Below are 12,764 nucleotides of genomic sequence, written 5' to 3'. Positions count from 1 at the left end.
TTTGTAGATTATTATGTTATGTTTTTTTTCTCTTTTTTTGTACTTTGTATTGTTTTTGTGACTTCTCGTGTTGTCATTTTCTTGTGCAAAAGCATCAGAGTGTGAGTGTTAATGAGTGGATGTGATAATGTTTTCTGCGTCCTACCACCATCTCTGGTTGATAAAACCAAAACATGTCTTCACTTTAATAAATAAAAAAAAGAAATGTAAAAAGCTATATATTCAAAGATTTAAAGGACCAGGGATAATGAGGAGAGACAATAACCTGTTATAGGGGAGGGGATTCTCTGACCATGTTCGATGTAAATGTGAGAGAGAACACAAGTTGTCGGTATTTTAAAACAAAAGATATTATATGCATAAAGTGAATTTTTTTTATGGCGAATGGGGTCTAAAGTGCTGATATTTTCCAGTTTGTAAGAAACTATTCCTCTGTATACATCCTAACCCCAGTGCATAAAAACCATTCGTTTTGTCAAGACTGTCACCTCATTTATTATTGTTCAAGTAATTTTAAAAGGTAAATGATTAGCTTGTTTACTGTGTTAACGTGTAAAGGTATTCAGAAAGAGTCGGGTTAAGCACTGGTCAATATCGTGTTCCCTTAAATGGAGTTCAGGTTGCCATCTTGCTCTTGCGTAACCATTTGGTCGAGGGAGCGGATGGGAGCTCATTGTACTGTCAACTGTTGTACACAGCACATTTCACTTAAATATTGTGGAGCTTTATTCTTGTGTTACACCATTTTAAATCTTCAATATGGTTTATGACATGGCCACATGAAGAGAGAACCGGCACACAAACAAAACCATACAATGTGATGAAAGCCTATCACGGGTGTTTTTTTTTTTTGTTTTTTTTTTAAGAAAAACAATGGTGTGCGATGTAATAATTTGAGGAATTATGGTTATTGTGTTTAAGAATAAATTATTTTCGCAAAAGAAATATGTGGTGTTTCATTATTGCTGTACATAACCAGCTGGAGCACAAATCCAAGAGGCTTAAACGTGGGAGAGTCCCCCCCCCCCCTTTCTCCCCAATTGTATCTGGCCAGGGCAGCATGGTGGTGCAGTGGTTAGTGCAGTCGCCTCACAGCAAGAAGGTCCTGGGTTTGAACCCCGAGATAGTCCAACCTTGGGGGTCCTCTGTGTGGAGTTTGCATGTTCTCCCCGTGTCTGCATGGGTTTCCTCCGGGTGTCCCGGTTTCCTCCCACAGTCCAAAGACATGCAGGTCAGGTGAATCGGCTGTACTAAATTATCCTAGGGGTGTGTGTGTGTGTGTGTGTGTGTGTGTGTGTGTGTGTGCCCTGTGATGGCCTGGCAGCCTGTCCAGGGTGTCTCCCCGCCTGCCGCCCAATGGCTGTTGGGATAGGCTCCAGCGACCCTCAGAGCAGGATAAGCAGTTTGGATAATGGATGATTTGATGGATAATGGATGATTTGATGTATCTGGCCAATTACCCCACTCTTCTGAGCTGTCCCAGTCACTGCCCCACCCCCTTCTACTGACCTGGGGAGGGCTGCAGACTACCACGTCTCCTCCAACACACGTGGAGTCGCCAGCCATGTCTTTTGACCTGACAGTGAGGAGTTTTGCCAGGGGTGCATAGCACGTGGGAGGATCACGTTATTCCCCCCAGTTACCCCTGCCCCCGAACAGGTGCCCCAACTGACCAGAGGAGGCGCTAGTGCAGCAACCAGGACACATAGCCACATCCGGCTTCCCACCCGCAGACACGGCCAATTGTGTCTGTAGGGATGCCCGACCAAGCTGGAGGCAACACAGGGATTCGAACCAGAATCTCCGTGTTGGTAGGCAACGGAATAGACCACTACGCTACCTGGATGCCCATTTTCTTTTACGCCTCTGGGTCCCTGTATCGTAAGAAACTGCATTTCAAACTGCATCTGATTTTTTGTTTCACTCCTCCGGGGCTCCTGCCGACGATGTTTGCAGGACATAGAACTGTGTGTGTGCAATTTATGAGACATCTCAACGCCACCTTAGAGAATGTCATCATGCACCATTGAAGGGACAGTTTATATAAAACTACAGAAAGGCAAAAATTGGATTTGTTTATTGAAAACATTTTTGAAACTAAAGTACTGATAATAGCACAGCAGTGATAACATTGCTAGGGCACAGGTAAACAACTCTTCTTCCAGTCCAATGCAAATCTTATATACTTTCGGTATGAAGACATGCATCCGGGTGGCGGGCTCCTCGCTAAATGTTTGTCGACATCATTGTCACAAGACTTTCCAGAGGCTAAAGAGGAACTTATCCCATGCGCTGCATCAGAATATTGACCTTTTCTCCATCTTTCAACGATAATCTAATAAAGGCATTATTCATAACTCATTATCCTTCGTTCTTTCCTCATACCATTCTACAGTATACTCCTTAAACTATCATAACATTTTGCTATGGTCACTCCAGGCTGACAGGAATACAGGCACAATGCGGCTCTCTACACATGCCATTGAGAAAGTACATGTTTAAGGCAAAGAACACCAAACACCTTTTGACCTCATACTGGCTTATGAGCTCAGCCATCACATATCAAAACCTCTCTCTGTGTGCTCTTACAGTAACACGGAATACAATCCTAAACTGTGGCTGGAGCTCATCTCATCAATTGTCTCACCACCTTTTCTAATCAACTTCCTTTATTCTTCTCAATTCTTTTCCTACTACCCATTTTACAAATCATCCCTTGCTCCCTAAATGTTCAAAATAGTGTAGAAATTTCAACGTAGCTTCAAGGCGGGTCTCAAATTTGACCCGGTCAGATAAGCAGCATCTTATATGGATGGTTTTGGAATGATTGTTCCAGCCTGGTGTTGGGAGGAAATAACACTGCGCTTTTAGAGAGCCGTGTCTTCAGAGCCAAACAGCTTGTTGGCGATATCCTTGTAGTCAGCAACAGAAGCCTTCCCATCGAAATCTGCCGGCAGAATATCAGCATCAAAATCCTTGAAGTAGTTGTGGAGCTCATCACCATGAACAAAGACCTGAAAAGATGTATAGAAAGAGTTTAGGGGAGACAACCAGTTTATGTCAAAAACCCAGAGCATAAAATACAAGGGATGTAAATTACACATAACACTTTCTATGAAGAAACTGAAGACGTGATGTTTGATGGAAACAAGCATCACACTTGGCTATCCTTCAAATCCCAACAAGTCTCCTCAGTCTCTAGTCTATCCCGACCCTCCCCATCCCATCTCACTCTCTCCAGCAGCTTGCTCTTCATGAAGGGTTTCACCACATTGTAGGTGGTGGTGAAATACCAGGGCTGGTGTGTGACATGGACTGCTTTGAAACGAGCAGGGAAGGAATCCTGCACACAAGACATAAAAAGGTGTAGATGATTGACAGCAGAAAAAAACAAAACAAATCTAGATGTTTGTGGATCACTGATGATCTCAGAGCAAGAGCAATCTTGATCGACCATCTGAATTTACTCTTCAGGTAATATAGTGAATGATAATTTCTTACCTGCAGCATATCCACCATTTTCTTAAGTTCGGTGGGCTTAATCCCCGAGGCATGCTGCATGGTGAAGCCCTTGAAATTCTCTATCAGGATAAAACCATTGATCTGGGTCTCCTCGTTCTCAAGGAGCTTCTCCAGGATCACACAATACGCCCTGAGGGTCTGTTAGACACGAACACAAAGTGAGTCAGTATCAGTAAGCTCCTGCAGGAATCATGACTTGCTCATAACAAAGGCGGGCCACAGCACAGCTTGGTGAGATCCTCACAGGGTCTGTCTACCTCATCAAAGGTGATCTCCTCCAGGTCCCAGTTCTCAATGTTGAAGAGCAGGACCACTCGCCCGAACTTGTCTCTGGTCGGCAGAACCACGGGGTAGCCGGCCTCGATGGTGCTGCGGACTGCCTCGGGGGTCAGGTTCTCAAACAACTCGGGGTATTCTTTCCTGAAACGTACATAACCTATGGAGTTGCACCCCCAACCGCCAACCACACACACACACACACACACACACACACACACACACACACACAAGCAAACAATGGGAGGGAGATTGGCAGTATTCTGTCAAAGAATATTTACAGGTCATGTACTGTTCACAAGGTTGATGTACAGGACTAGACAGTAGAGTAGTGTGAATGGACCAGAGACAATAGCAATGCTGTCTAAATGACTCTGCTTTACTGTCCCCATTCTCTCCATAGGGAAGCTCCAATTAACCCAGTAGAGCAAATTTATGATGCTACTGCTGCTGCATGTGTGTGTGTGTGTGCGCACGCACACACATGCATGCCTTGGGTGCACATGTCTATAATCCATGACCCTACATGTAAATGGTAAATGGTAAATGAACTGCATTTATATAGTGTTTTTCTAGTCTACCGACCACTCAAAGTGCTTTACAATGTATGCCTAACATTCACACACTGATGGTGGAGGCTGCCATGCAAGGTGCCAACCTGCTCATCAGGAGCAGTTAGGGGGTTCAGTGTCTTGCTCAAGTACACCTCAACACGCTCTCTGCAGGAGCCGGGGATCGAACCAGTGACCTTCCGATTACTAGACAACCCGCTCTACCTCCTGAGCCATGCCACCCCCTAGTAAAGTTGTCTACCCATGCACACATACATGTATGTGTATATTTCTGTTAACTTTTTAAACAAGTGTGCAGGTTCTCCACTATGAAAACTGTCATGAAGACTCACTATTTCAAAAATTTTTTAAATATTTTTACATTTGTTAATTAACACCAAGTTTCTTTTAATTCCCACACCCTTATAAACATGGATTTACTGGGCTTTTAATATCATGTTTTATGTGAGAAACCCACCAACTTCAGTTCCTTGTACATTTAAAGTTAATTTGGCAAATGGATTCTGGATTCTAATTATTGATGTGAAGTACTTGCAGTGTTGCATGCTCAGTCCAGAAGGCGTAGTGACTGCACTGGCTGAGAATGGCGAATGTCGAATGTAGAATTAGAAGGTAGAACGTAGAATGTAGAATGTAGAATGGAAACACTGAGCTTTGATCTTACCCCCTCTGCGCTTTCTCACAAACCAGTATACTCAATGCAGGCACAAGGATGTTCCCAGCAAAGCACTTTGGCTGCACATGCAAAATAAGCTTTCTGTCCCTATTTGGGCACAAAGGAAGCCTTTGTCAGGAGCATCTGAAAGCCCCCAATTAATGAACGCCATCCTCTCTGTCTGAGCAATGGGTGTGATTCATGCAAAACAGAGTACAAAAGAGGCCCTGGCCCCCATTTAGCGAGTCTATTGGAGAATGTCTACAGGAGCCACATCAAAGATGCTTGTGTGCAACACTGGACATAAAGATGCCAAAATGATTAGAGGAACACTTACTTTTGATTTGTACAAATTTTAGTCTGTTGCATTACCACAGAATTAGAGTAGCTATCCTTAATGAATAGCTATACAGATGGACTGATGTGGATATGAGTTTCACCAAAATCCTTATTTTTGGACACTCTCTCTGCTTCTGCTTACCCTTCATGAGCTCATGGGCTCTAATGACATCGAACTTGCGGGCCCTGAGGAACCGCAGTAGTAAAGAGTCGGGCTTGTCCTCGAAGCATTCCAGCACCAGTTTGGTGAGGTCATCTCCATCTCTGGCCTTCTCCTTCAGCATGGCCCTAAGCTCCCTCAGCGACGCCAAGCGCCTCTCATCTGTCTCATTCAGCTCATCCTTTGCCTATAGAGAGAGCCACATCACAAGAGCGTGAGCGAAAATAATACTGTATAAAAGGAGGGGCTAGGGTTAATATGCCAGCTGAGACCTGGCTTTAATAGTTTGATCAGGTTTGATGTTATTGGGAGGAGCATCCACACTTTGTCATTGACGTTTTGACTGAGAAGAGGATAAGATGAAGTCTAAGTGGATTTTCTCACTGAATGATGTATTACCTTTTGTACAGTGTGGCCAGGCAGTTTGAGGCAAGGTCCAAATACAGGCCCATGGTCCTTCACTGTCAAGTGCTCCAGCTTGGACCTCATAGCCTGCTCCTCCTCGGACACCATACGGAACGTTCCAGTCTGCACAAAGACAGGGACAGTGTCAATACCTAAATGTCACCTATTGTAAACAATGTATAGGTAAAGTATATTATTCACCCCCCCCCACACACACACACAAACACGACCCATTCAATATCTGCAACTAATTTCAGTCAAGGCAGACCCCCAGACGATGCAGATCAGCGTGTGGCTTGCTAATCTGTCTCACATGATTAGGAAAAGGGGCTTTTAAAGTCACTTCTTAAAAACAGTTTAGGAATCCATCCCAGAGCATGCATTCAGTGGCACAATAATGGCATTAAGTAGCATCACGCATAGACCTTCAAACATCCCCAAATGCTGAAGCTGAGTTCAGGGTGCAGATTACTCCAATAAAAAACCAAGGCTCGATGCAGAAGATACAGAGACAAAATGTAACATAGGCAGGTGTTGTTCTCTGAGATGATTGCAAAGTAAACTTACAGCAGCCATGGTTTCAGCTTCTTACCGCCGTTGACACTGTGGAGGGAGTTGCATCAGAGCAAAATAAGAACATCAAATCAATTTGTAAGAGGATTGATTGCCTGACCTCTTCTCTTTTTTTCAATGATCCTTTAGCTTCTTTATCATGGAAACAAAAGTGACATTCGCCAATGAAAGAGCAGGTTGTCAGAATCAGAATTATATTCCTACCAAAACTGGCGTTGTGGTAGGGAGAAAAAACTGAATTTCATCTTTGCTTTGTGAATTCCAAATGTTAGCACAGAGATCAGCAGAGCGGTTACACTACAGAAGATATCTGAATTTCAGCCATGATACCTCAGCTAATTTACACAACATATCCAAAAACATACTATTTTTACTTGCAAAAAAATTGATTTTTAAACAATTTCTCACATTAAATTTCTGTATTGCATAAATCCAGGTGGTGAAATTGTTCTACATTGATTAAATGTCATTTGAACATAAAACAAAAATACTTCAGCGTTGCCCATTGGGTTCCATTCATCTGGTATTTGTGATGCTTATATTTGCTGTTTGCAACGGCTCACTAGAGAACCAAACCATGTAAGTCAATCTCACCTGGTCATAAGATTATTCTCATTAAGAACAGCCCTGTGTCTTATTTCATCGATTAAGTGCTTTAATTAATCAGTAATTCTACTCCTGACAAATCTTCAGACCTCAGTTAAATACAGTATCCATGTGCAATCCACTGTCCAATATACTGCGTTGTTAATGCTAATCATCAAATAAGTATTTACCAATACAACAGCCGTGCCAGTACAGTTATAAATCTTAACACACGCCTTTGTCACCTGAACTATCTTATGTCTAAAGCACTCTGGTATCAAGGAACATTATCTATGTATAAAGGAACCTAGCAGCCTTACCTCAGGACAGGTCACTGGAAGCTGGACTGGCAGAGATGGGGGAGAGAACACGGCAGAGAGAGAGAGAGAGAGAGGCAGCGGGGACAGCACAGGTTTGAGAGACAGGAGCCAAACAAGAAGAATGAGGGGAGGAGTTTAGCAAAGTGCCACTCAAAAACGGATTAGTGTGACCCACTGCATTACTGTGAGTGGTTAATCTATACAGTGCAAGCAACAGCGACAAAACGAATAGGTTGGGGCTGGGGAGAGAAGGTGAACCGTGTTGTAGATATTGATTGGGACTGTATCCCAGGACTGACCGTCAACCAAAATGCTGCTTTGTTTTTGAATTACATGGCAAAATCAAACATTGCAGTGAAGGTTCTGCCACTTGAACACGGAAGCACACTTAGTACAACTACATATTCAGCTCTCACAATAAATGCTTTGACATCCAGCAATTGGGAAAAACACAAGCCTCCTCTAGATGTGTCAGACGCAGCGTTGGGGCGTAACTCGTTACTTGTAACATTGTTACGTAATCAAATTACAAAATAAATGTAATTGTAATCCATTACAGTTACTGTGTAGAAATATGTAAATAAGTTACAGTCACTAATTAAAATGTTGGTGATTACAAAGGGGTTACATCCAATTACATTCTTTTGGGTAATAAGCTTATATGTAGAGTATAACATTCATTCTGTTGCTTTGCATCTTTTCGCCATACGGGAATGCATTCTTTTTTTTTAGGATTTCCCCCCCTTTTTCTCCCCAGTTGTACTTGACCAATTACCCTACTCTTCCAAGCCGTCCCAGTCGCTGCTCCACCCCCCCCCCCCCGCCGATCCGGGGAGGGCTGCAGACTACCACATGTCTCCTCCGATACATGTGGAGTCACCAGCTGCTTCTTCTCACCTGACAGTGAGGAGTTTCGCCAGGGGGACGTAGCGTGTGGGAGGATCATGCTATTCCCCCCAGTTCCTGCTCCCCCCGAACAGACGCCCTGGCCGACAAGAGGAGGCGCTAGTGCAGCGACCAGAACACATACCCACATCCAGCTTCCCAACCAAGCCGGAGGAAACACGGGGATTCGACCCAGCGATCCCCGTGTCGGTGGGCAACGGAATGGACCGCCACGCCACCCGGATGCCCAGGAATGCATTCTTTTGGCATATTTCCGGACAACGTGGGTCAGCGAAGCTGTTGGAACAAATTTAAGATTAACAAATTTGAGATCAAGGGGTAGGATGGCTTACAAGGAGCCGTCTGTATGTCTAGACAGGCCTCATTTATTGGCCAGCGTGCGCTAAAATTTTGACTTTTCAGCTTTATTGCCCAGTCTGAATTAATCAAAAAGTAATCATGTAATGAATTACATTACTTTGATGAAATTGTTAAAATACTTAAAATTTTAACAGGGTAAGTAATAATCTGTAATCTATTACATTTCAAAACTTCCCAACACTCATCAGACACAACTAGCTTTGACCTCGTGCTCAATGAGAACTAACTGCAGTGAGATTATTCGGGAGTGGTGCGTGGAAAACAATGGTTAATTTTGCAAGAGAGAACTCCTAAATCTAACCTTGGGTACAAATTCTTGACGACGTACAGTTTGCAATTGGAAGGATCTTCAAATTTTAGCCAAACTGAGACATTATATCTTATAATTTTGCTAAATTATATGATTTTAACATTATCTTACTTGTGTTTCTTACTACGATAGACATGCGCACTCGTTTGGTCTCCAGTGTGATCCTGGTCACACCTGCTTTCACCCATTAAAAACTGTCCAAGAATATTAACCAAGGCACACGCAGGACGAATGATGGGCTTTGAGCTCCATACTTGCAAGCCTGGGAAACTGTCCCATGACAGATGGCCACCTCTGTAGATGGAGGCCAGAAACTTCAACCAGGCTAACCTCCCACTTTGTCCTACGCATTCCTCTCTGCACATTCCTTACTGGTAGAGCTCAGGAATGGAGCCACTTATTTTGGTACCCACATCACACAGATTATTTATCCATGATTAGGCAACATCAGTCAACTCTATCACAAAGCATCAAAGCACATTTTAATTGAGTTTTCTAATCACAACAACCATGACAGACAGCTTTTGTTCCAAGCAGTAGTGTTTTCAGATCTACAACAGTTTCTCTTGATCCATTTTCATCTTTATTCCTTTCTTTTTTTGTCATGGCTTACCAGTTTATGTCGGTTTTGACAGATTGAACTGTTGCTGCACAAAAAAATCCCTCACAAATCAGGACAGTATTTATTTCTTTGCTGATGAGCGGCAAATTCTGTGGGAAAAACTGTTGCAAAGAGGGAGCAACGGATATGAGGAAAAAATACAGAAAAAAAACAAAACATTTTCACACTGAGCTTCTCATTCTGCTTGTTCATTATTTCAAAGTCATATTCATTGCACAATGGTTGTTTTTTTTCCTCCTCAGAGCACATGATCAGACAAGTTGCCTGAGATGACCTCTACCATGTCTTATTGGTTGGGCAATCCTTGTAATGTGCATCTATGCTCACTCCATATTGTGGTTACAATAGCAATCACTGACTAATATGTAAACTGTGCATTGCATTTAGCAACTGTGACTTGTATTATTAGTAGAGGACTACTTGCCGGGGACTGTCAAGTTAAATTGGTCAGTTAAATTTTTGTTGCTAATTAAGACATTTCCTGCTGGACATAGTTTTCCTCATCAAACTGTACAGGTTGTTATGAGGCTTGAAGACAAATCTTTGATCAAACCATGCCAGGCACAACACACCCCATCCCTAGACTTTAACCATTACCAACTTTCAAAACAATGCATTTCTCACTATGGCAAAGGATAAGAATATATGTTGGAAATAGAAAGTCAAACTTTATAGTTTCGATTTGAAGTAAATCGAACCATTTTTGACAAAGTTATGACCGGAAAACAAATCTGACCTTGAGCAGGTCATTGACGTTGCTCACCCTTCCTGAAAATGTCATGTCGTTTGCTGCAGCTGATTTTCCATGAAGTTGCGGACAAATATACAGAGACAGACAAATAAACTAATACTACCACTTTCAGCTGCTCCCGTTAGGGGTCGCCACAGCGGATCATCCGTTTCCATCTCTTCCTGTCCTCTGCATCTTCCTCTGTCACACCAGCCACCTGCATGTCCTCTCTCACCACATCCATAAACCTTCTCTTTGGCCTTCCATAACCCATCGAGGTGGGGTAAAAATACAGCCATTTGCAGAGCCTATTCAGAGTAGAACTTGTCTAATCACATCGAAATGGATCGAAAACAAAAGCACAATGCAGAAGCCTTTCAGAAGTGACTGCAATGTTTAATTGTACATTTTATTATGTTCAGTTTTCCTAAAACATTGTCTCCAGTAACGCACAGTTTCTAGCCACTTGCTAATTTTTCACATTTAAACATTCAACCTAACTCTCCCAGTATTTTTCCTGGGCTAAATGCTAAAAATGAGCCCAGTGTTGGACCCAGGGCCCCCGGGTCTCTCCTGCACACACTGAGGGCTCTGTCAGCAAGAACTGGCAGCCTTGCTGTACTCTCCTATTGTTCCTCTATCAGCTTCTCTCATTAGTGGATGCTTGTGATGAATAACCCCCTATTCCTCTCACAAAGAAAAACATGGGTTAAACAATGTCTCCATCTATCATATCAGGCATAGTTATAGATGGGGTTTTTTTTCTTTTCGTTCTTCTGTATGAAAAGTTCTCTGATTAATAAGAACTCCCAGTGGTTACATCATCCTATAAGCATACACAATGTCTATACATTGCAAAAGAGATCATTCAATCAAAACCAAGACAGAAAATAGGATTTGTATGCATTTAAAATCGTGGGTGTGATCTGCGATTCCTGTGGCAGAGAGAATGGGGAAGTTCGCCGAGGAAGGATGAACAGTTTTAAACCAATGGACCTGTGAAGCAACACTAGAATCAGTCTGACATTTCAACTTACAAACGATTCCTGCTGATTTCATCAGACAATGCGGTCATCCTTTGACCAGAGTGCTCAAAACACCAAGTGAAACTAGAGAGTACGTTTTGGTTCCACAATAGTAACCGCATAAACCAGAGCTGCCGCCAACGCCTATGGTGGCCTTTGTAATTCTTGGTAAGACCACTCAAATCAGTAACAAGTTTTATCAAAAAATTGTTGTTTTTTTTTGTTGCTCTAAATGATCAAAATGTCAAGGTAGCGCCTGCATATCTTATTTAACATCAGTAATGTCTATAACGTGACAGAATTATCCCCCTGTTTGAGAAGCATGTTGGGTCAAAGGAATGGTTATGGTACCACACTTCTGTTGGTTTGCTAACTAATCAAATCACTTTGGCTCTTACATCGGTGCAATAAATTAAAGGTCAGAGGGCAATTGCGGTATTAACCGGTGAGCAAACACTCCCACCCTGTGGTAAAAGCAAAAAGCTACAACCTCACCAGAGGGTCAGAGTTCAATATGGACAAACTCCATTTTAGGACAAAGACAATATATGTCTAGGTCTGTTTACCTGCATATGCAACGTCTTCGTTATGCATAAGTTTTAATCATAAAATGCAATTACCTCCAATCAGTGGAGTGATATGGGGAAGAGAGAAGAGCTGGACATATTTCAGTTGACAGTCTCATTTTAGAGCTTCCCCTTTTTAAGAGGACCGGAGTCATGGCAGCATGTCACGGATGATGGGAAAGTACTGCAACTGTGATGAATATAACCTTGATGCAGCTTTGTATTACAAAACTCGGGGACAAAACCCACAATGTCAGCTGAGTGAGGAATTAACTAGCATTCAGGGGGGTAAATTTTATGCTGAAGATGGCACGCTGACAAAGCAAATATCCAAAAAGGACAGCAAAGAGAACTCTCTCAGATGAACAAACATCAATCCCACTCCAAGGTACACAGTAATACATAATTGCTTGAGATAGTGCTTTTTTAAAATTATTTAATGGACGCATGTTTGTTAGCTTGAATTTACAACAGCAAGGTAACAACCTACTGATCCAGGTGAAAAATGCATGGATACTGTCCTCTGGAATGTGATGTAACACGACAGCAATTTTTTTGACAGGTTTTTTTTCCCCATTCTGTCTTTATCTAAATGTTTTAGAGAAAGCCACTTTATTTTGTCATTGTATTCTTACAATGAATTGTAAACCCCCCCCTTTTTTCTCTCCAATTCGATCTGGCCAATCACCCCACTCTCTGAGCCGTCCTGGTCGCTGCTCCACCCCCTCTGCCGATCCAGGGAGGCCTGCAGACTATCACATGCCTTCTCCGATACATGTGGAGTTGCCAGCCACTTCTTTTCACCTGACAGTGAGGCGTTTCGCCAGGGGGACGTAAC

General features: G+C 42.7%; 1 protein-coding gene across 1 annotated transcript; it reads right to left on the bottom strand.

The window, feature by feature from the left end:
• Positions 1-2,867: 2,867 nt before the first annotated feature.
• On the bottom strand, positions 2,868-9,348 carry LOC130112002 (retinaldehyde-binding protein 1-like). Its single transcript, XM_056279311.1, has 8 exons — positions 9,095-9,348; positions 6,522-6,532; positions 5,924-6,081; positions 5,507-5,711; positions 3,780-3,958; positions 3,502-3,660; positions 3,233-3,343; positions 2,868-3,014 (listed from the first exon to the last, which is right to left on the bottom strand). Exons 1-8 carry the CDS (start codon positions 9,346-9,348, stop codon positions 2,868-2,870), a joined length of 1,224 nt encoding a protein of 407 aa, XP_056135286.1.
• Between the last annotated feature and the right edge of the window lie 3,416 nt (positions 9,349-12,764).

This window comes from Lampris incognitus, chromosome 4, assembly GCF_029633865.1.
Source record: "Lampris incognitus isolate fLamInc1 chromosome 4, fLamInc1.hap2, whole genome shotgun sequence".
Taxonomy (NCBI): Eukaryota; Metazoa; Chordata; class Actinopteri; order Lampriformes; family Lampridae; genus Lampris; species Lampris incognitus.
This window is presented reverse-complemented; position numbering and strand designations above follow the sequence as displayed.

Excerpts from the sequence above, each read along its gene's own strand:
- LOC130112002 (XM_056279311.1), bottom strand. The coding sequence starts at position 9,348 with ATGTGCAGAGAGGAATGCGTAGGACAAAGTGGGAGGTTAGCCTGGTTG. Across the intron at positions 3,661-3,779 it reads AGGAGATCACCTTTGATGAG|ACCCTCAGGGCGTATTGTGT; the intron begins GTAGACAGACCC and ends CGTGTCTAACAG. Across the intron at positions 3,344-3,501 it reads AAATGGTGGATATGCTGCAG|GATTCCTTCCCTGCTCGTTT; the intron begins GTAAGAAATTAT and ends TCTTGTGTGCAG.